At 31.5% G+C, this 23,484-nt stretch overlaps 3 protein-coding genes and 1 long non-coding RNA gene across 8 annotated transcripts; 1 reads left to right on the top strand and 3 right to left on the bottom strand.

Moving 5' to 3' along the window:
- The first annotated feature begins 1,038 nt into the window (after positions 1–1,038).
- LOC112535736 lies at positions 1,039–3,894 on the top strand. Its single transcript, XR_003079814.2, has 2 exons — positions 1,039–1,770; positions 3,190–3,894. It is a non-coding gene; the product is annotated as an uncharacterized LOC112535736 (long non-coding RNA).
- Positions 3,895–4,375: 481 nt separating this feature from the next.
- On the bottom strand, positions 4,376–8,391 carry LOC8269208 (F-box/LRR-repeat protein At5g63520). 2 transcript variants are annotated; one of them, XM_048373042.1, is made up of 10 exons: positions 7,990–8,391; positions 7,782–7,892; positions 7,602–7,694; positions 7,363–7,509; positions 6,941–7,042; positions 6,817–6,856; positions 6,095–6,232; positions 5,809–5,936; positions 5,336–5,454; positions 4,376–5,204 (listed from the first exon to the last, which is right to left on the bottom strand). In XM_048373042.1, the coding sequence occupies exons 1-10, from the start codon at positions 8,203–8,205 to the stop codon at positions 4,742–4,744; spliced, it is 1,557 nt and encodes a 518-aa protein (XP_048228999.1). In that variant the 5' UTR covers positions 8,206–8,391; the 3' UTR covers positions 4,376–4,741. The 2 variants fall into 2 exon arrangements, with proteins under 2 accessions (XP_048228999.1, XP_015581327.1); XM_015725841.3 differs by having other exon boundaries at positions 5,809–5,990.
- A 128-nt stretch (positions 8,392–8,519) lies between these two features.
- Positions 8,520–11,590, bottom strand: LOC8269207 (F-box/LRR-repeat protein At5g63520). Of its 2 annotated transcripts, none has more exons than XM_002511112.3 (9): positions 11,162–11,590; positions 10,972–11,079; positions 10,641–10,880; positions 10,336–10,437; positions 10,123–10,162; positions 9,866–10,018; positions 9,519–9,703; positions 9,296–9,411; positions 8,520–9,189 (listed from the first exon to the last, which is right to left on the bottom strand). In XM_002511112.3, exons 1-9 carry the CDS (start codon positions 11,381–11,383, stop codon positions 8,715–8,717), a joined length of 1,641 nt encoding a protein of 546 aa, XP_002511158.2. In that variant the 5' UTR covers positions 11,384–11,590; the 3' UTR covers positions 8,520–8,714. The 2 variants fall into 2 exon arrangements, with proteins under 2 accessions (XP_002511158.2, XP_015578702.1); XM_015723216.2 differs by having other exon boundaries at positions 9,519–9,697; positions 11,162–11,580.
- A 2,129-nt stretch (positions 11,591–13,719) lies between these two features.
- Positions 13,720–17,947, bottom strand: LOC8269206 (squamosa promoter-binding-like protein 13A). 3 transcript variants are annotated; one of them, XM_048372556.1, is made up of 4 exons: positions 17,016–17,947; positions 15,828–16,209; positions 14,992–15,185; positions 13,720–14,472 (listed from the first exon to the last, which is right to left on the bottom strand). In XM_048372556.1, exons 2-4 carry the CDS (start codon positions 16,037–16,039, stop codon positions 13,880–13,882), a joined length of 999 nt encoding a protein of 332 aa, XP_048228513.1. In that variant the 5' UTR covers positions 16,040–16,209; positions 17,016–17,947; the 3' UTR covers positions 13,720–13,879. The 3 variants fall into 3 exon arrangements, with proteins under 3 accessions (XP_048228513.1, XP_048228512.1, XP_015578947.1); XM_048372555.1 differs by having other exon boundaries at positions 15,828–16,334; positions 17,016–17,946; XM_015723461.3 differs by having other exon boundaries at positions 15,052–15,185; positions 15,828–16,334; positions 17,016–17,931.
- Positions 17,948–23,484: the final 5,537 nt, after the last annotated feature.

Below are 23,484 nucleotides of genomic sequence, written 5' to 3' on the forward strand. Positions count from 1 at the left end.
ACAACAATTTTTATTTTTTGAGGTGGAAAGTGAGCATATACCACTCTAATCACAAATTGAGGGGCTCTTTGTAATAAACCGTTGGGCGAATCAACAGCCAAATACCAATCTGCTGCTTCTCATCAAGGTTGGGGTAAAAATCAAATTATATTTAAATATAAGTTTTCATTCCAATGGTTGATTTTGTTAATATGATCATATATCCACTAAATGGTTCAAAAAATAATCAGGCATATAGTCATTGGAACCGAATCTTTAGTGGACAAAATAGACAAATCATTAAGAAGAAGTTTCCTCACCCAAAAGTAGATTAAAACAATCATCAACACTAATTGCAAAATTAATTAAAAAGAAGTAGTTGGATTTCTTATCAAAACATAAATTTAAAGAATTGGGTTTTATAATTTAAACACTTTTCAACTAACCCCCCCTAGCATGGTACCACAAAAAGTATGACCTTCCATTGTACAATAATTGGTCACTTGAGCAAATATAATTCGACCATCCTTTTTCTTTTTCAATCACAATTTAAAGCATTACATGTACATGATCATGATCATCATTTGCTATACATGTACATTCATAACTAGCTGAACCAAAATATATTAACAAGTGCAAAAGTAATCAAATAGAAACAAAAAGCCAACAAAGTATAAATATACAACGAAACATTACTTATAACCTCTTCGGTTAGTTTTGCTACTAAAGGCTCATCGAAATTTAATATACCATATTATGGAAATGGCTCAATACATTGTATTTTCACTAAGAAAATACATACTTATACAAATCATAATAGCAGATTTATATATTTAAATTAGGCATATGTAATGTATGTATAAAAATATATACATATATGTTAATTGCTCAAACTTAAAAAGAGATTTTATTGGTTTATACCTTTTTCTGGGATGTTAGTAACTCGAGAAAAAAAGAACATATATGTTACAGTCAATTTATTAAGTTTCAATTGCTTTCAGAGACCAAGTCCAATAGAGAAGATATTGTTATACGTATTTCAATATGATCAAAATTAATTCTTAAGAATTTATAAACTTGAAACACTAAAGTTTGAAAGGAAAATAACAATTGCTAGATGTTCATTTCTTTGATGTTTTCACGATTTTGTTTGGATGTCCATTTATATACACTCTAGAATGTTGAAACCGAAAGTACAAATTCATTTTCATTTATGAATTAGATACTTCTGTTTTATATAATGAAAAATGACAAACTCTCTTGATAAATTAGAGAATAATAATATATTATTATGGCAATATAAGAATATAGAAATTGTTACTATAATGAAGAAAAAAGAAAAGTATTAGTTAGGAAAGAGAGAAAGAAAGAAAAAAAAAAAAAAAAGCTTTTGGTATACCTTTGTGCCAATGACATCAACCACACTAAGCAATGTGGGAAGACCTAATGGGAAATTTTATATAAATTGTGACTCTTCTAAATGAAGCAAAGATTTTGACATCTCAACCATTTTTGATTTCTTGATATTATCTTCTTGATTTTCCCACTTTCTTCTGCCTACTATATATCAACTATTAGATCAACCACCAAAACAATTGAGAGCCCTTCTCTACCCTTCTATTGGTTTTTGTCAACTTCTCTTCAAAAACGAAAAGAAAAAGAAAAAGAAAAAGAAAGGAACCTCATGGTCCATCGTTTTGAATGCCCATAACAAGATTCAAAGACATGATGATGAGTGGTGAATATGTGGTTTGATTCTTTATCGATTTCTCTTCATCTTGTCATGCGTTGGTAAGTGTATTGTATATAGAGAGAAAGTGGGGATGTTGGAATGGCTCAATCAAATCAAATCTCCCAAAGTTTTGGGTCCTTTAATCTGATTGAGCCGTGCCAATATCCCCCATATTTAGTTCTTCTCTTTATGGATGGTTACTAGCTAAAATCTTTTTCTTTTAATGATTTATTTTCTTTTTAATTCTTTTCATGTTATGCCAGTCTTTAACTTTTCTGCAGTGGATTTTGGCATGAAATTTAGAGCAGATAAAATTAGAGATTTGATGTATATTAATCATCATTGATGAAGTGATTATACACTTGTATAAAGACATGCGTGGTTTAATATATTTATAATTATCATGGTTAATTTGTACATATAAACTTTTATGGAGTGTGATTTATTGGAGACATCTTTTTTTGTTTTTTTTTTAATATTTTACATAAAATCTGCAAAATAATTTTTTAATTAAATCTGTAGAGCCTTTTCTTTGTTATATATAATTTGCAGTTCCTCCAAAAGAAAAGCTTCTGTTTTTTTTTTTTTTTTGATTAAGCTCATTAAGTAATTATATATTCATAGATGCGCAAGCACTCAAAATAATCTTATTGAATGTTACACATGTCACCCTTATTCAGCTTTCTCAGTGTATTCTGCATGTTCTTTGGTTGGTGTTTTTCAACTTCTAAATTATAGTGATAGCAGACAATAATTCGAGAATATGCATGAGTGAAGCTGTACATGAAGTCCCAATAATTCCACTTTCAAGATGCCTTCTTTGTTCATCAGTAGGTAGAATTTGTCTGTAAAGATGACAGTAATGATAACTAGCTGAATACTTGTGATCGTTCTTATAATTATTCTCCACCTTATCTTCACTCGCAGTGAATAAAATGAGAAAAATGTTGATCGGGCTAATTTTCTTTTGGTAAATGATATATAATCGTGGTTTTTCTTTTCTCTTCTTTCAATGTTACTGTTACCATAGAATTCATAAATATTTAGGGTTTTTTCTTCTTCTTCTTCTTCTTCTTCTTCTTCTTCTTAAAGCTGTGCAGTGCATGCCCATCAGCGCATGCATGATTGTTTATAGAGATGCTTGAGCTGAAGTTTCTTATAATTTGTTTGAGTTAATGTGGAGTTTACCAACATCTGCAAGTTAATTACCTAAAAGAGAAGATTCGGAGACAAGACACGGTGCACAGTTGTGCTGTATCTTGCATGTGAATGCGATTAGTCAATGTATAGAGGCTAGCATTCACCAACCTCACCAATAATCAACTATATATGTACATGTACATGTATATGACTTGTTCGTTTGATATTTAAATTCTGATGACTTGGCTGAAGCAGTAGCTGTGCGTATAGTATTCGCCTCTTCAATTATTCTTGAATGCAAAATTCAGTCTTTAAAATTGAAATTTCATTCTAAGCAGAGCCAAAACAAAGCTAGCCATTTAGCAACTAGATATTTTCTTCATCAAAGCTGTTGCAGAGCCTTGTTATGATATCTATGTACAAAAACACTGCCTCAATCTCCCATGTGCAGAAAGCAAAGCATTAGACAAAATTAAATTGTCAGTTCTAGAAAAGAACTCAAAGCTTCCATGGATCGACTGCATTAGCTAAAGCCAAAGATTGTGCTGGGAGAGAGAGGAGGATGTTTTAACAATTCTAGAAGCGCCATGAACTAGCTTGCCTCTATGATCTCTGCAGATAACAGCGATTCCAGCTTCACTTCAGGTGTAGAGTTGAAAGCAACATCAGAATTGAATTTAAGAGACTCAAAGACTGAGAGGGTACCGGTTGAACGTAATAAGTAGCTAGCATTAGAACTAACTAAAAGCAGATCCCCTTAGACTACAACTGAGCTGTAAGAGACTCTTGAAAGAAAATTCCAAACTCTGTAGAAAAAGAAAAGAAATGGGATCAGGTTTAATACCTTCATAAGATAGCGCTTTTATGAAGCTCATTATAGGTGCACCAAAGAAGGCCCTCGTCAGTCTCTATTTCTTCTCTCTATTCAAATAAGGCATCTCCAATAGATTTTTCCTTTATTTTGTTCTACTAAAACATATTAGTTTTTATGTCCATTATACATTTCTTTCCTTAAAAGAAGAAATAAGTTTTTTGTGCAATTAGTTGTTTGTTTTCTTGTCAGACATTTTCTAATGGTGACTTTGGACAAAGTAAGACATAGTTAGTTAGCAACTACCATTAAATGATAAAACTCCATCTCATTCTATAGTGCAAATAGCAAAGTGAAAATAAAGTATAACTTTTCTTTAATTAAGTTGTAATGCTTCTCCAGAAAATTCTTTATTTTCTTCTGAACTTAATTTTAATTAGTTACAAAGTGATATTATTGCAAAATGCCAAGTGCCTTTTCCTTTCTGATAAGGCTTTCTTTGAAAGCCAGCTAAGTGTCTTACCTAAATAGTTTTATCCTTTGGATAATCATATATCAATAGATGAAATGTGTATATTTTCTCATTACTATTAGGGAAGTATTACTGAATTCCGTTGATAAAAGTTTAGTGGCGCAACCGCGGCAAGCATTGGGTGGCTTCACGGACTCGAGTAGAATGGCCGTGCCAAGGTTAGCTTCCATGCTGACAGTAATTTAAATCAAATCACACCGTTTCTTTGTGGTAACGTAACAAAATATGTACATGTTGGTAAATCTGTAAAATCATCCGATACTCCGCAGTTAAACTCCACATAGAAAGAATAAAACAGGTAACATGCTACAAGGATCATATTACCTAACAGGTACAACTAATGCAAACCAAGGCATGCTATTGGCCTTCCAGCAGAGTAATTTTTGTGCGGTTTTTGCCACCATGTATATGTCTATGGTATAATCATTACTTACAAAACAAAGACTGCTGATTTAGAAAATGGAAATATGAAAAAGAGACACTATTAGCTACTTGCAACGGGTCATGTCTGATTCTTTTCCATTCTAACCACAAACATGAACAGGATTTATTGCTCCATAGGGGCCGGACTTGGAGTATACGATAGCACCAGATATACCGAGCTAAACACATGCAGACATCTACTAGGAGTGCTTTCTTCACGGTCGTCGAGCGTATTCGAGATTGAGAAGCTGCGGCCAATTTCCCCACCACAAAATATTCCTGCCAATGGGACCCCAGGAAAATTCTCCAGGAACGGAGAGCTATCAACATTGGGACTCCCGAAAAATGCTTCACCACGACCACAACAAGAGAAAATGAAACCCCCAATACATTCCTTCTTAAACTCATTGGCACCATCAGTTGGATAAAGGTATTTTTTACAACTCCAGTCTAGCCTCAAGTTTCTTAGGTTCGCAGATACATTCCTACATGAAGATAATGCAGCACTAGGGTCTGAATGGTAAAATTGGAAATAGTCAGCAGTTCTGATGCCAATACCATGAACAAAAAGGTACTCTTCATCTCCTCTGTTGAAAAGCAAAACCACAAAATGTTAAGAAGAGCAAAGGAGTGGAATGGAAGTCAACCAAAAGAGAGCTTATCTTCCCTCCCTCCCCCCATCCCCAAATAAAGGCGAGATGAAAGTTTGACATCTTACCCCATGACTCCATAGAAGGACAAGGATGACATCAACCTTGGCTTCTCTTTCCTAATACGACGTTTTCTGAGTTCTGTAACCCCAATGTATAGATCAGTATCTCCAATACGATTTTCCAACTGCAGCCAGTTTTCAATTTAGAAATAGTAGTATAATAAATGGGGTAAAAGGGTTGAGATCTAATATGTACAACGTTCTCATCAATGTCCAAAGAAAAGCAACAAGATTTTGTTGGGAAAAACTCTAAAATCCAGCATAAAATGAAGGCTTCAAAAGTAAAGACAATTATAACAAATTGAAATGATAATGTTGTAAACGTTAAAAGAGCTGTAATCATGAAATACTTGCATCCCGATATGGAAAAAGCATTTAAAAGTCTCTACTAATTCCAGCTGCTTTCTTCCTTTTGACAGGAATTTAAAGCATAGATTTTTTTAAACTAAAAGCATAATTTTCAATAGATACTAGCATACCTCATCATTGATGTCATTTAGAATCCTCTGCCCATCAAGAATCTCCGGTTGTCCTTCTTGTCTGGCAGTCAGCCAAGTATTTCGATCATGGAAGGCCTCTCTGGCAGAAGCTGTCTTGTACCTTGGACCTATTGCAGAAACACCATTTGATAATGCAGCATGGAATTGAATTTCCCCTAATCCTGTTTGCTAAGCTAAATTAGCACACATTATATTAAATCAAATCGAGTATACCAGCTCATCAGTTCAAATTAAAAAAAAGTTTAGCAGACAAATAAAGAGCTACCATGAGGTTTTTCTCTATCCTTTGCAAACACAAGAGCAATAGCCTTTGCAAATGGATTTGTTGAATCTATCCTGCTTCTGTACAAAAATTTAGTTCTCTCATCACCAACGATAATAGTTTCCTTTGACATAGCATAATCTGCAATATAGAACAAGAACTTGAAGCAAGTGCACAAGCTAGCTGGATGGCATAATCTGCATTGAGCAATATGTTGCAAACTTGAAGTAAATGACAAGCTAGCATCTAGTAATATGGCATAATCTAGCAGCAACTTCGTCATCTATGCCAACCATAAAGTGAACTACAGAATAATCTCTCGTCCAGAAATATGTTCAGTCCTTCACGTGTACTTACATAACCAAACAGATAAATTTAAAGGACCATCATCACCCTATGAAAAGAAAAATGTAATATCTAGCAAAGTATGAATTGATAGAGGTATTTCCTTTTGTAGTTTGCATTTACCTGCCAATAGAAGTCAAACATAAAACATAACACAATCCTAAAAGAGTTCTGTAAAATTTGGGATTTTAGAAAGGTATGAATCCTCAATAAACTCAGCCATCCAGTTGTACTAGCGATACTTCAATTATGTGGGGTCCTAGAGCAGAAGTTACATCCTCTTTGTTGTGACATTCCCTTCAGGAAAAACGACTAGATATCTCTTTTCATTCATAAAATAACACATGAGAAAGAAGGTTTCCTTGATGAGAAAGACTCACCCAGCTTTTCCATTATAGGTTTCAGGTCAAAATCTTCACTCTGTGTAATACCAAATCCAAATTTTAACAAAAACTGTAAAAAGAGATATAAGGATGTTCTAGCAAGTGGTAAAACATCACTTACTGCAAACATTATAATTCCAACTGGTGATGTGCAACCTGAAGCAGAAGTTGTGTAATTCCTGATATCCATCACAAATATATCAATCATTTCCATAGGTGCTGGCTGTTAGCGAAAAAAATAAAGATCAGTTATTTTAATGAGTCAGATGGCACAACAATCATATAAAGCTCCATATGCTACGTCTAAAATAATAATGAGCCAAAAAATGACAATTCACAACTTTTCTGTTTCATTTAGAGAAATCATTTCCTTAATTTTTTCCATTTTCCTTCTCTCCATTTCAAATCAGACATGTTACCATGTCATTCAATATGGGGCATTTAACATTAGAACTTTTAAAAGAAAAACCATGTGCATGTTTAGAGCATGAGAATTAATATCAAACAAAATCAAATAGTGTAGAAATTGTAAGAAGTACTTACCCTTATCTTTCTCAAATATGGGATGACATCAACTTTTAATCCCGGTACAAAACCCACAGTCAAAAGAAAACCAGAATTAATCTCCATATGTTCATCATCACCATCACCATCACCATCATAATTACTAGAATCATCTCTTCCCATGACCTACCACATTAATTTAATGTAATTAAAAAGTTATTCTTTTTGTTTCAACATCCTTCCTACAAACACATGCACACATTAACTAACTATCAAACCTCTCTAAACTCATTGGTAACAGCATCTCTTCCCATAATCCCATTAGCCCAAGTAACAATTAGTGGAGTCCTTGAACCAAATTTTCCTGCTAACTGAAAAACCGCGTGAAAAATTATCAAAAAAACCAGAAATTCCAGAGAGAAGCAAATTCCATAATGTACAGAAACAAACATTCATACAAAATCAAAACTTTTCTCCAGGCCTAATTTATTCCCAAATCCACTTGCAATGGCAAAATGCGGTCGAATTGATTCAGAGAGAACTTTATCAACAACTTCTTGTAAAGCAATCTGACAATCAAGCATGCATAAATCAAACAGGATAAATAAAAGAAATACATAAAAAAAGAAGAAGTAATGTATAAGAAATTAGGGCAAGTAGGCATACATCAAGGGAAGGATTGAGAGAGATAGCAGAGGCGAGCTTAGGTCTCGAGAGGATACGATTGGAATTATGGTACCATGATTTGCAAACGCAGGCTGCTGATGCTAATGATAAAGCTGGTAATTTTCTCAGTATCTTTTCTACTATATCTTCGCTAAACGAATCAAACCCATTTCTCGAGTCTTCTTTTTTAGCTTTCCTCTTCGTTTCTTCTTCCATTTCTTAAGACGGTTAACTTGCTTTCTTTCTTGTTCTAGCGATGTCCAGTGATGATGATGATGGTATCTATATACATGACAATTCTGTGTTTATTCGAACGACATGGCGTTTTTTTTATAAAAATAAAACTGATTTTGAGGTTAATTGTTCATTGATTACAAGTTTAAGTAGCAAATTGACATTTAAACCTTTCCATGTTTGTATCTTCTTCTACAACCTTGGACAATTTCTCACTTGGGTTCGATTTTTTTGAGCTGATTACCATTATACTGGCCAACAACGTATTTGAATTCTAAATTTGATAGAGAAAGAGATAAAAAAAGAAAAGGGGTATTTATTTAGCAATACCATATTATATTGGAACCCAATTTCACTTTCATACATAAACAACAAAAGAGAACTTAAAACAACAACCGCTTTGGTACATACCAAGCTGACACATATATGCTAATATATAACATAACAAACGCACACAATTGTGCTTAGGAGACCTGAGCAAGCTTTAATAATTAAGCCTCTGAAGCAGTTGGTGGAACATATGATAAAACCAAGTAAACTGCGCTATGGTAATGCAAGCAGCAACGAGCAGAGTTTTCTTCATCATCTTCTTGACTTATTGAGCTTGAAGAACCTCTTCCAATTTCTCCATTACAATACATTCCTGCTAATGCAACTCCTGGAAAATTTTCATGAATTGGAGAACTGTCAACATTAGGGTGGAATATCTCTCCCCTTAAATAGCAAGAGAAAATTAAGCCTCCGAACACTTCTTTCTCTTTACCACTACTGCTACTGCTACTGCCTGTAACTTCCTTTAAAGGATTATTGCAGTTCTTGTGTGTTGATTCTGACTTCAGAGTTGCAAGGTCTCTGTATGCATCACTGCATGAAGATGATGCTGTACCAGAATCTGAATGGTAGAAAAGGAAGTAGTCTCCAGGTCTGATTCCAACTCCATTAATCACAAAGAACTGGTTTTCTCCTCTGTCGAATATAAAATAACTCATCAAGATTCAATTCTTTTTCAAGTAAAAAGAAAGATAATGAGACACATCAATTTTTGTACAGTGTGGTTCTACATATAGATTACCCCATAACTTCATAAAATGCCATGGATGCTCTTGATATTGTACTCTCTGCACCAATTGGGTATTCTCTTTGTTGTACAACTCCAATATATAGTTCAGGAAAATCTTCATCAGTGAACTGCAAAAGAATTTTCTTTTTGTTTTAATTTAATTAAAGGAAGAATGGAAAACATAAATTACACCTGATAAAATTCACCTTTACATCACCAGACGCACTGTATGTACCTGATCATTAATATCCGTTAAAAGGCCTTCACCATTAAGAACATCATATTGTCCCTCCATTCTAGCACTGAGCCATGAATTATCTGTGCCTCTTGCGATGACACAGATTGCCTGGAGCTGGGGACCAAATGGCATTAGACCCGTTGACAGTGTGATATGAAACTGAGTTTCTCCTATATCTGCTCCTTCCACATAAAAGGGATAGAATACAAATCAGAGAAAAGAAATTTTAAAAAAAAAACATGCATTCAGTGTGGTTTTTTTGTTTCAAGATTTGCAAAATACGGCAAGTTTGTGAGCGATGGAATTACTAATTTTAGTATATAATAAGATGCAGGGCTGAGTACCATGAGACTTGTGTTTGTCCTTTGAGAAAACAAGAGCAACAGCATCAAGCAAGTACATGTCTCCATAGTTATTATGTGAATTGTCGACACTTCTGCACAAGAAGCATCCACTTGCATCACCCACCATTACTGTTTCCTCATTTAGTGCATAATCTGCAATTAACACCCAAGAAACCATACATTAGATGAGCATTATAGATTTCATGAGTTGGATTAGAGTCTTGATCATTATTCACATGACTAGTAATGATACTTACCCATCCTTGCAAGGACAGGTTTGAGGTCGATGCTTCGATCCTGAGACAAATCAAGAGCATATCACATGTTAGCAATTCGAGAAAAATTTAACCCAATAACGCATTCAGTCAGGGATCTGTTAACCAGGATAGAGATATATGTATATATATATATATATATATATATATATATATATATATATATATATATAAGTGGAGTAATTGACAACTTACTCCAAACAATATGATCCCAGCAGGTGAGGTGCAGTCTGACACAGAGACACTGAAATTCTTAATGTCCGTTAAAAATTTGTCAACCAAAGTTGGCTGAGGAACCTGAAAAGGTTGCGAAAAGATACCGTCAGGACTTCACAATCAATCCAAATTAAGAAGAAAAGAAAAGAAAAAACGAAATTGCTGTGGCATACATAAATTTTATGCCAACTAAGCCGTCACTGATCTTTGCTTTCAGGACAACCTTATGACAACCGCATGTTAATTAATATAGCATCATCTAATCAGGATAGCAGAATGGTTACCGTCTTTGAACGCAGAAGTGGTATGGCTTCAACTTTGAGTCCAGGTACAAATCCAACTACCAGAACAATCCCTCTATTAAGTAGATTATTTGCTTCAGAATCAGGATCATTATTGTCATCTTCATCATCGCTTGATTCCCACCTAACTTCCCTCACTTCATCAGTAGCAGCATCAAGACCAATGATTCCACTGGCAGCATTAGTAATAACTGGCACTCTTGTACCGAATCTCTTTGTAAGCTTCACAACAAGGCATCAATTAAAAGGTTATTATTTATAAGAGAGCAAAGGGCAACTGTAACCAGGTTGGCCAAATGAAAAGAATTATTACCAGTTGGTGAGTGATTTCCAAGCTGAATTGCTTGCCAATGCAGGCGATGACGAAGTGAGGAACAATGGGCTGCAAAAGAACCTTGCCAAGGACCTCATCCACAGCTTCCTATTAATTACAAGTGGGGTTATTTATAAAAGAGAATTTAATCGAACTTTCCTTTTAGAAGATTATAAAGAGGGGAACTTACATGGAGTGAAGGGTTGAGAGAGAGAGCAGAGGCAAGCTTAGGCCTTGACAGAATTCGAACGCAAACCTTGTTCCAGCATTTACTAACGCAAGATGCTGATACAAAAGACAAGGCAGGTAGTCTCGACAGAATGTTTTCAATAACATCTTCACTCACCAAAGAGAACCCACTAGTCCTCATCAGCATCACCGTTTTCTTTGAGTTTGATGGGTTCTTCTCCATTTACTACGTTATGTCTGTGTGTATATGTGTATATATATAGATATATATATATAGAGAGAGAGAGAGAGACAGAGTAGACCCAGTTTATTATTTGCATGGAAATGAAATGGGCACTGGTGCCTATTTTATACATGGAAAGAAATAAGCAAATTCAGATAGAAAAGGAAGGTTTTTCTTCTAAAGAATCCTGTTGCAATAAAGAGCATTAAAGGGGATTTGGATTCACTTCTTTTCTTGATATCTGGGTTTGGATTTTTTAGATTGATAGGATTTTGGTAATTTCTGCTAATTGCCAACTGTTGTTTTGCTTGTGCAATCTGATTCTTTTTTTATTTTTATTATCAAACTTGAGAATCCGGAATTAACATATTGTTTACTCTTATTTTGTAAGCATGTGTTAGAAATTTTCAAAAGAAAGGAAATTATATTTGTTTGCCTTAATTTATATGCCAATGCAGTCTTGGTTCATTGCCCACTCCTAAACTCCCTGATAAAGAGCAGATCTGGAGTTGAGGTTTTCACAAGGACTGGGATTGGAATCATTAATTACAAACCCCACATCCGATTCTGTTTTCCTCAAGTTTTGTTCTGACGCAGATTTTGACATTTACTTTTTCACTACACAGACAACTAAAAAGGAACAGTCAGAAAAGAAATCTGAAAGCTGGAGAAAATCCAAAGACTATTGAAATAAGTGAAAATTTTGGCATCATCAATGTTGTATTTCTATGGGGTGGAATCACTTCAAAATCCTCTGATATCAACTTTAGTGACCATTAGGTAGAAACCAGTGTATCTGTGGACTCTCATAAATAATGGATCCTATAGTTTACGCTAATAAATTGTGTGTTTCCAAGTCCTTATAGTGACTAATGATTTTATTCTATTTGATTCTAGATATTCTAATTGTTTTTTTTCTTTTCCTGTCCACTATAGCAAGATTATAAGACACATAGTCCAGAATCCACATTCAACTGTACTAATTCTGGCACCTACCTTATCCATGAAATTAAATCATCCTCTTGCCCAAGGGATTTGCAAATGCCTTTTTTACATTTTTCTTTTCTATCACAAGCCACTTTCTTTTTATAAAAAGAAATGGCTGAAATGACAAATTGGCACCTAAAGTTTAGCGATATTGTCAAATTGACCCTTAATCTTCAATTGCAATTTAATTGAACCTCTTAGTTAATTACGATTAATCCAGCCATTGATTTTCAATCGTGGTCAGTTCAGTCCTTGACATCTTTTCTTTTATATATATGGAATAGCCCTTGGAAGTTGAACTTTGAAGATTTTAGATTATTTAACCTTATTTATTAATTAATTTTTATAGTTAATATAATATAAGTATATGAAAGAAATTAAATTTAAGTGAAAAATGTACTTTTTAGAAATTAAATTAATTTTAACTAAGAATTTTATACATTTGAGATTAGTATTCTATCAATTTTATTTAATTCATTGTTTGAAAATTAAGAAAATAATAAAATAATCGAAAAATATCAATGATGATGACAATAATTATTACATATTTCTTATTCTTTAATACTTTTTACAAGAAATCTAAACATAATTTTCTTTCTTTTATAAAAAATGTCTACTTCAGAAATGAGAAAATTTAAAATTTAAATGTATATGATGTTTTTATTTTTATTTTTATTTTCTTATGTAATTATCTTTATTATTAATTGAAATATCATATTTAAGTTACTTATGAAAAATATTAAAAGAATAAGAAATTTGTATCATTGTTGTTTGTTGTTGTTATTATTGTTATTGATATTACAAGAAAGTTATACATATTTAAGCAGCCTAAAAAATAAAATTAAAAATTATTAGTTCATTAAAATGTCATCAATAAATTCTATTTTATTAAAAGTCTTCAAAGTACAAGATCGAGGGCTTAATTGACTGTGATTGAAAGTTAAGGGTTGAATTAAATATAATCAAAAGTTGAGAGATTCAATTTGCAATTATAGTTTAATGGGCTAATGCCTTAAACTCTAGGATCCAATTTGGCCCTTTAGCATTAAAAGGTTAGCAATTTGGTCCTTTATGCTAATGTCGTTTACACTTTACATTTAGGAGTTAGCTTTGGTATTTCTTTTCTTTTGGGATTTGGATTAATGTTTGATTCTTTTATCTCTATAACAATTACAGGAAGCAGCAATGCAAGAGGTGAATATTATTGTAAATCTTCCAAAAATCGAATTCCTCAATGAAATATAGTAAATTGCAACGTTTTGGTTCCAATCATTCACAAGTTTTAATACTAAAAATGAAAGCATTTTAAATAAATTATTAAAAACTAATATGAAGACTAAAAAATAATGGAAACAAATGTTGGCATGCATTGCATGTATAAGCTCGACTGTGCAAAAAAGAGATGAACTTAAATTTAAATAACGAAAGGATGCAGTTTAGACGAGATGGCAATCCACAATTAATATAGAGCTGATCACCCACCAAGGAGTGTAAATGGCATTTCGTTCTCTACTCCCAATTGAACGGAAGAGTTTGAGGAGCATTGTCTGTGGATGACCAAGCGTCCCTGCCATTGGAAACCAGAACTGAGTCCATTGGTTCTGCGGAATGAGCTAAAGGAACTGAGTTAGGTTGCAGCATGTGGTTCCCAGATATCTGTGCCTTTGCTGATGACAGAAGAGAGAGAGCACAATCTGAGTCTCGGACTTGTGTTGTTGTTGGTGCTAGCTTGTCACAGAACATGCTGTAGCTACTGATCACGCTGCTTTCATCCATAGTAATGGACCTCAGAAGTGGCTGGCAGATAGAAGCTGCATGACTAAGAGGAGGAGGAGGAGATGCTGTTTGATGGTTAAGGGGGGAGTGGTTGTTGTCGACCTGCAAGAATGGCAACTGCTTCCCTCCTTTGTAGCTGCTGCTGCTGCTGCTGCTTAGGGACGATCCAAAGAAAGGACTGTGTTTGCCAATCATATTCATCCGTTGTTGTACACTATATCGGCCAGCAGCGTCTGCCTCAGTGTTAACAACTCCAGACCATGCAGAGCTCACCACCGTTGTGGATGGATATACGTGTGTACTAGAGAATGGCAACAAATGGTTCCCTGAGAAAAAGGAGAAGAAGAATATTTATTCCATTAGTTGTTAAAAAGTATCAATTCCAATATTTGCAGAGAACAAATTAGTCTGATTATGATTTACAGATTCCTCTATTCTCGATCTGATAAAGCCAAACAAAAACAACATCTTGAGGATTTGAATTCTTTGTGTTTGTGAATGCATCTGAACTTTAAGAGCAGCTTTGAATGATATAAAATGGTACTTTTAACCAATCAAAAATATATGCCAAGCATTCTGGTTAATGTGACTTTAAGCATATTCTAGACTTGACATCTAGGGACTTGTGACTAACTAGTAGAATTGGACCATGACAATACTAATTTAGGTGCAAAAGATGAGCACATGCAGGACGAATGTGGACCACGGATAATAGCTCCAGTGGTGGCCACTAGATCATCATAATCCTAGTGATATGGCCCAACACAGTTGGAGAAGCACTTAGTTGTTTTAATGCATGAAAGAAAGGATTCTAGGCAGAATTATCATGTGTGGAATTGCTCAACTGTGTAGCAGAACCTGCTGTATAGCTGTAACAGAGTCCATGAGACATTGTCGTGACAAACCTTTGTAATTGGACAAAAAGCTTGCAGGACGTGAGAGAAGATCTGGCTGAGGCTTCCTTCGTCGGCGGTTGTGTCCATCAAGCCGTTTCCTGCAGCTTCTTTTTCCTTCATCAAATTCCTCTAGGGAATGGAACCTATGAAGAGAGCATTGCAACTGTTAAGAGGCTAAAGCCTGGTCATGAATCTTAATGCAGATATTCCTGAACTTAAAATGGTTAATGCAAGAGACCAACCAAGCCAGCGCTGGTAGTAACATTATCCAAGTAGGAAGTTAACGGACTTTCATATTTTAAACTAGTTATAAATTTATAACTATCATTATCAACATTATAGATTTAGCAAGAGATTGATGAGATGGCAATACACAATATCACTTCAAGGGCATAGAAGAGACTTTCAAGAGCTTACAGATGTGCAGAATAAATTCTGAAGAACCAGCAGTAGCTAGCTAATAGACCTCTTACCCAAGACATGCAGAAAAATGTTTCAGTTCAAAAGGGTTCAAATCACTCTGAATGACATGCCATAACCGAATCCTCCTTCAAATACTTTTATTCGTACTAAAGAAATTTCTTTCAAAATCTTTATCGTTAGTGTCAGAAGCTTTCCTCTCACCAGCAAAGATATTAACCTATTAGCTGTAAGTTGGTTTCTTAACTACAAAATTACAAACTATTGGCGATTATCCATCAGAGAAAAATCTCAGAAAAGCCTCAATCTGAAGTACTAGGCAATTCTAGCACGAAGAAACATGATACCATAAAATTGGCATATACCTGCTACATTGTTGGCAGAACCGTTTCTTCTGGCCAGCTATAGTAACTTGAGGAGTTTTGGAGTGAAGCTCACAAACCTTATGGCGCCTGTGGTAGTCCCTACAATTGCTAAGGTCAGCACTGCATCCGTCCACAAGGCAATACGCTACCTGAGTTCCATTATTAGCTGCCCGTGCCCTCTTCGTTGATACCGAAGGTGACGAACACTCCATTTTTGAGTCTGCTCCAGGCTGCTTCCACTGATTTATTGCTTGATCATTTGAATGACTAACTCTACCAAGTTTCAGATCAATTGAAAAATCCCCACTACTCCTATTATCTGCAAAACTAGCAGACCGGCTATCAAATGAATCTAAATTTGGTATTGCTTCTTGCTTGAATTCTGTCAAATTCCAAGAAGTCGCCGTCAAGTTCCAGTCCATATATCTATAAAATCAATCCCTTCAATATATATTGCCCCTAAACCCTTCTCAATTCAGTTAAGTAAGCTTCTCTTTTGACTGTTCACTGTTAAGGAAAACCTTTCAGTAGGAAATTATTTCACAATCAAACCAAAATAACAAGTACAGAACAGCAATTACAACACATAATCAACAACGAAACAACACAGAAAGTTCTTTTTTGTTTTCTTAACCAAGTAACACTGTTTTACAACCCCATCTAATCTTAAACAACAATATAATCAAACAAATCCACAAACTTGTTGTAGAACCTCTCAAATTTGATGTGAGAAGACGAAGGAATTTTTGTTGAATGTTTAATTGAGCAAAGTAAATCCAAACAATTTTCTACATGCAACAAGAAGTAAAGTAGAAATGGAAATATTATCTTAATCAAGTCCGATACTTTTTTATAACATAAACGCTTAACATTTTTTTCAATCAAACAAAACGATAAATTGAGAAAAAAAAAATAAACCCACATCAGAAAGAAAGCAACTTTTCTTTTTTCTTATTTTGCTGGATAAATAATCATGAATTTAGCAATACAGTTGCGGACATATAGATATATATATATATATATATATATATAGTTCCAAAAAGATTGGAAACTACAAAGACGAAAGCAACTAACTACAAACATTAAAATAATAATAATAGTAGTAGTAGTAGTAAATAAATAAATAAATAAATAAAAGAAATAATAAGAGAGAGGGAAGGGAGAGAGAGAGAGAGAGAGAGTACTTACAGAGACAATGTGCAGCAAAAGAAGACTGGTTTGATCATTGCAGCCATTCATTTACTGACAAGGATTCCATATGAGAACCAATAAAGAGAAGCCCAATATATAATAAACAAAATCAAACTTTGAAAAGTTAGGTTCAAAATCACTTCCTAGCCACTACCAAAATGCCATAAATGGCTAAAGAGGGGCACTTTAAATACTTCAGTAGTAAGCTGCAGTGTGTGAAGAGAGATACGAACGAGTGAGAGAAGCTACAATGAAAGGCCAAAAAGAGCTAGAGTTAAGAGATTAGTTTTTTTTTTTTTTTTTTTAATAAGTTCTTAGTTGTATTAATAATATATCATTTACTTAATTTGCCACTTTTAGGGTTTTTTTATTTAGAACTGTAGATGTGGAAATATTTTCTGTAAAAAAAGAAGAACAATAAAAAGGACAGGCTGTTTGTTCCTTTCAACTTTTGATAAGCCAAAGAAAAGAAGTACAAGGATTATGTAATATAAGATGCTTGGGTTGGGACAAAGCATGTGCCCTTGTGTTTCACATTTCATGACATTTTCCTTTTCTTTCTTTCTTTTGGAGTTGGGTATATCACTCTTTCCTTCTTCTTCTTCTTTTCTTTCGCCAACATTTCTTTTCTTTCCTTTTCTTTTTATTCTAAAGGAAAGTTGTATCAGTAGTTTTCTTACAGATTTTTTATTATAAAAGTGATAATTTCCGATTAATAGTTAAATTTAAAATCTTTCATGAAATTATTGCTTAATTCAATTTATTGAATGATAGTCTTTCTCTTATTGTTTGCTTTTTAAGGAGAGGCACGTGAAAAAGTATTTTAAAATTTGGAGATATCTAATAGGAAATCTATGTGCTTTTAGTCATAAGAAATATGATATTGTTACTGTAATAATTTGGTCGTGGTTTCATCCAGATTTATTCAACGGTAAGTGGGAAAATTTTGTTTGTTTGATTCCCTAGAAAAAAAGGGGAGAAAAAAAAAAACAAGATAATGAATAAAAAGTAATATTCCATGGAAAATTTTCTGTATCTCTAAAGCTGTCTTAATAGGTACTTTCATCATTATTATTTTAAATTATATACTTTACTTAGTCACTAGTAAAACACTTTAATTATTTGGTTGGTCAACTGTTAAAATATCTGATAAATGCTATTGTATTACTTCTAATTGACTTTATATTAGATTTGTTTAAATTTTAACTAAAGTATTTTGATTCTTTTTAGTCTTTATAAATATTTGTATTAAAATAAATTTAAGTGAACAACTAAAGTAGTTTATTAAAACAACAAATAAAAGTGTTACCCATAAAAACATCAAGAGCTTTTAGGAACTTTCCAATATCTTATGATTATTGATCAAATTTAATAAAATAATAATAATTTAATATATTTTTAAGTATCTTTCTTAACAAAATTTCTAATGTTACAAGATTCATTAATGTAATAATATAAATTTATTTAATTAATTTTCTAATTATTTATAAAATTAATAATACAAACATAATTGATATGTTATTATTTTTTAATTATAAATTATTGTGTAACTAAGCAGCTAACTTATTAGGTAATATAGTATTTATTTTTAATATTAAAACTATTTTTTATTTAAAAATCTAATTTATTAATTGATATAATATTAAAATATAATTGAAATGTTGTGTTTTAGAACCATAATCGGAAAGTAAGTTACTAATAGAATAAATATTATCAACTTAATATGTATGTTATGTTTTAAAATGTGAGTTTTTCACTTGATATAAAATATTTTTGAGGTTTTTATAAATATAATTTCATTTACAGATGAAAAAGTATTTTTTCAAGAATTTTAATGTAACTGTATAAAGATATCATTACCATTTCATCTATACGGTCTTACATAACAATTTTATTTTTTAAAATGGACATCTTACCGCATAATTAAATTTATTCAAAGAGTTTTTATCGGGTGGTTTTTTATTTCTTGGTCACAGCCCGACGTTATTTTAGGAGCTGAATTTTGGTTTAAAATAAGTGTAATGTTGAAATGTTAATAACATGAGTGCAATTGTTTATATTTCCATTATCATCGCTCTCATTTCTTTCCAACTTCAGTTTGTTATGGAGCCATAAATCAAAATTCTTATTTCTTGTCAATCAAACATTAGAAAAAAGATGGACATTGTAAAATTAGGTATACCATTCATTTAAAAAGATGGACATCTATGGATTATAATATTAGATGAGCAATTAGGGTTTTTTGTTTAATCTATAGATAGACTTTACAGTTTTTTGAGCTATATATAATTTTTAATTATTAATTTTATGTTTGTTTTTTTATTCTATAATAAATTATAATTGGCTGACCGATTAATTAATCTATAAATTCTATTTGAAAATTTATATCTTGTAAAATTGATTTGATAAAAATTGTCTAACAACTCTCACATCTTCTTGTATTTTTAGTTATTTTAGCCTCCGCATAATTTGAAATTTATCTATTTTATTATTGACATTTTGTTTTCTTACTTTGATATCTTACTTTTAGTGTTCTATCGCCTTTATATTTTTATATTGTTATTTTGTTAATTTCTATAATTATTTACTCTTTATTTTAGTTTTAGTATATTCATCATTTATATAATATTAATAATAAAAGAAATTGGTAAAGTACAAAAAAAAACTTATATCAATAAATAAAATGCATAAAAAATCTATATTCCATTTATTAAATCTGAAATAGAGTGAAGTTTAAGTGTTCAAATTAAAGAATCGAACCAAACTCTTTATGTGATACTAAACAATAAAAAATGTTATTACAAATTTATTTTATTAAGGGACTCTTTATAAAAGATGCATTTTCACACACTATAATGTACAAAGAGACCAACCTTTCAAATGTGCAACTACCAAAGTCAGTGGCAGCTGTAATAGCAAATGTAAGTAGGACCACCTCTTCATGAATACTTCAAAATGGTAATAAGATTTTTGTTTGTTTGGTGTTCTACAATTTTCCATGTGTTTCCTTTCTATTTATCCAAGTTCCTGCAGCTTTACTAATCCATTGTTGAAGGAAAAAAAAAAAAAAAACCTTTCCTGTCGGCATTTTTAATGCGATCTTTTTCTTTTCTCTCTCTTTCTTGCATTTTCTTGTTTCAACAAACACCATCACATCGTCATCTCCATAAATGGTAGAAACATGAATGCATAACTTATTTTGCTTAATTTGTAATTTCATTGCATGAGAATTAATGTTACGATATTAAAATCAGTTTATATATGAAAAAATATCAACGATTATTAATATTAATGTTTTTTGTTATGGTGATTTTTTTTGTTTTTAATATTCTATTCTTATTTTATTATTATTTATTATCACATGATGATGAGATTGCATTTTCTCATTTAAGGGTTGTTATTAACAAAGATATTTTTTATATATTCTTGCACTCAAAGTCTTCACCCCGACCAGAAATGGAAGACGGACTGTGTAAGACCTTTACGAGGGAGGGGAATCTTTCTTCTTGCATAGATTAAGACTTGACCCAATCACCCCTAAATCAAGTGTCTAGTGTCTGTTAATAACTAATAATAAAATTAAAAATTTAATTTTTCATTTTACTTTTAACTCCTTTTAGCATAAAAAAAAAAAGAAAAAAAGAGGTTAATAAAAATGCTCTACCGCGAAGCTAATATGTAATCTTTTTAACAATTAATCTCTTCATAAATTGATGTGTTAATTTAATAATAAAATTATATTATTTTAAAAATGAATATCCGATTTTAAATCCGACAATATTTTAAAAAAAAAACAACTTGATCCTCGTCAGCTCCATCCTCCAACTAACTAAATATGATTCATCAACATTAACACGCAACATTCCTGTTTTTAGTAAGATTTCACTAAAAAAAGAAGAAGGAAACATCAATTTCAAAACCGGGTGAAACAATCATCCTATTAAATGGACATATATACTTTCTAATAGCTAGACTGTAAATGAACCAAATATCTCGTAAACTATTTAAAATTAGCTCGGATCGATAAAAAGCTCGTTTAAGGTTGTTCATTAATTTAAACAAACCGAGTTCGAACTCAATTTCCAGCTTGATAATTCTATGGAACCGAACTCGAGCTTTATAAAGTTTGGTTCGTTAGCTCACGAATAGGCTCGTGAGCTCGAGTTCGGTTCGTTAATAAAGTTTGCGAAAACGTTCGTAATTTTTCTCGTTTATAAAGTTTGTGAACATGCTCGTTTATAAGTTTGACAAGTAGGCTCGTGAGCAATCTCATCTATAGGCTCGAGCTAAAATTCAAAATAATAATAATATAACTATAATATTTAAATATAGCTATTATTATTAGTAAGAAATACAATAAAAATAATAAATAATAAACAAATACATTCTATAACATATTTAATAAAATGAGTGATTTTTAAATAAAATAAAATAAAGTTGACTCATTAATATAATTTTTATTTTACTTATGAATTATTGTGTATTATAAAACTTAATTACATATTTACGACAATAAAAAATATTCTAAATGCATCATCTAATTATACTAATTTAATAAAAAATCATTTATTATTAAAACCTTAATTAGTATATAATAGGTCATGACTAACCAGGTACTAACGTATAAAGAAAAAATTAAACATTGTGTCTAAATGAATATAGTAAATGGTATTGCCATTATTGTGAAACTTTATATATTTTAACTTTAACATAAAGTCTCTTTTCTTCAATCTCATGCTCTTCGCTTTTTAGATATATCATATTTATCTAACTTGAATTTTGGAGTCAATAGAGTGGAGTGTCGGTGTTAGATTATACGGTTTCTTCGAAAAAATCTTAATTTAATTAAAACTTTAGATTAAATTTACGTTTATATTTATAAATGGTAATTAAATTAAAAATTAAACTAAAAAAAATGAAGATTGTAATTTATATAAGTTAATATATTATTATGAAAATCTTTTAGCTACTTTATTATATCACATTTCAACTATTTTATATTTTAAATTTTATAAGTATTATTCATAAAAAGTGAGTGGCACTAGAAAATGAATTAGTGGGGTTGGTTTATATGTTTTTTTAAGTTAACACAGATTTGTGATATGTTTATTATGGTCTTCTTATAATTTTTATGCACTGATAGTCTTTACTTTCATTATTTATGTTGTTTTAGTAATAAGTTTTTTTTTTGTATATTTTACTATATTTTTAGAAGCTAATTTTGATTATTTTTATTGTAAATTTTAATTTTTATATTCTTTTTACTAAATTTGATATTTTTTTTCATTTTTTGCTATATTTTTAGATGTTACAATTGATTAACTTAATTATTAAAAATACTTAACGAACCCGAGCTCCATTATAAAACCTCAAATCGGCTCGAGCCTCTACCAGAATTAAATATGTCAAGTTTCAACTTATTGATATTTGGCTCGGCTCGGTTCAATTACAGCACTATTGGTAGCTTTTACTACCCAGTGAATGAGCCACCATGTAGGAATAGAAATAGAGCTTAACCTATTTAAATAAAATCGGACTAGATTTAGATAATACTTATTACATGTATTTTATATTAACAATATGTTTTCTAATAATATTTATTTAATATTTTTAATTATTATGAAATATAATTAAGGAATTAAAAATTTAAATAATATTTAATATATTGTTAAAATAATTATATATTTATTTACTTATATTCTATGAATATATAAAAATTGTTGGAAAGACAAAAACCTGACAAGATGGCTTAAATCCATTTCCACTCCATTTAGATGGAGTTATGGACATAGTTGCGAGTACGGATTGAATTGGCATCTCTAGTGTTGGTCTCTCTTTCCTTGTAATAAAATTCAGTTTGCAAACAAGGAGTTATTGCTCCCCGTCACCTCCATCCTCCAGCTAACTAAATCTGGTCCATTGATACTGTTCTGCATTGATTCACAACTTTCTCTCTGATTGCCTCCTCAAAAAAATTTAATTTAACTTTTATAACTTAATATTAAAATTTGTTTTTGACTCTTTTGATATTGATTTATACAATCAAATTTCCAAGGTCTATACAATTTCTTACAATTTGAATTAACTACTGAACGAAACTAGCAACAAAAGTATATTACAATTTAATCCTCATATTACATTTCATAACTTCTCAAAGTAAAATTATATTATAAATAAAATAATACTTTCAAGCGGGTTCGAGCTCCTAGGTGGACCCACTTGTCATTTGATATTTTAGTTTGAGGAACCAAAAGGATTAATTATTTTTGTAAATTCTAACTGTAAAAATATTATAAAATGGAATTTAAAAGTTATATATATATATATATATATATATATGTAATATAATTAAAGAACTTAATATATATGGATAGTAAAAATGAAAAGAAAAAATAAATATCAATATCAATTATATTATCTTGATAATCTATTTAAAAAAATCCTCAAATTTGATTCCTTAAATGTA

This window comes from Ricinus communis, chromosome 4 (assembly GCF_019578655.1).
Source record: "Ricinus communis isolate WT05 ecotype wild-type chromosome 4, ASM1957865v1, whole genome shotgun sequence".
NCBI lineage: Eukaryota > Viridiplantae > Streptophyta > Magnoliopsida > Malpighiales > Euphorbiaceae > Ricinus > Ricinus communis.

What these genes read in the sequence shown, in the direction of transcription:
- LOC8269208 (XM_015725841.3), bottom strand. Translation starts at nt 8,205, where the DNA reads ATGGAAGAAGAAACGAAGAGGAAAGCTAAAAAAGAAGACTCGAGAAAT. An exon ending in CTCTCAATCCTTCCCTTGAT is followed by an intron (nt 7,893 to 7,989) that starts GTATGCCTACTT and finishes CTTGATTGTCAG; the next exon opens with ATTGCTTTACAAGAAGTTGT. An exon ending in TTACCAATGAGTTTAGAGAG is followed by an intron (nt 7,510 to 7,601) that starts GTTTGATAGTTA and finishes TTAATGTGGTAG; the next exon opens with GTCATGGGAAGAGATGATTC.
- LOC8269207 (XM_002511112.3), bottom strand. Translation starts at nt 11,383, where the DNA reads ATGGAGAAGAACCCATCAAACTCAAAGAAAACGGTGATGCTGATGAGG. An exon ending in CTCTCAACCCTTCACTCCAT is followed by an intron (nt 11,080 to 11,161) that starts GTAAGTTCCCCT and finishes TGTAATTAATAG; the next exon opens with GAAGCTGTGGATGAGGTCCT. An exon ending in TAACGGATATTAATGATCAG is followed by an intron (nt 9,412 to 9,518) that starts GTACATACAGTG and finishes ATTCTTTTGCAG; the next exon opens with TTCACTGATGAAGATTTTCC.
- LOC8269206 (XM_048372555.1), bottom strand. Translation starts at nt 16,249, where the DNA reads ATGGACTGGAACTTGACGGCGACTTCTTGGAATTTGACAGAATTCAAG. An exon ending in TTCTGCCAACAATGTAGCAG is followed by an intron (nt 15,186 to 15,827) that starts GTATATGCCAAT and finishes CTCTCTTCATAG; the next exon opens with GTTCCATTCCCTAGAGGAAT. An exon ending in ACAGCAGGTTCTGCTACACA is followed by an intron (nt 14,473 to 14,991) that starts GTTGAGCAATTC and finishes CCTTTTTCTCAG; the next exon opens with GGAACCATTTGTTGCCATTC.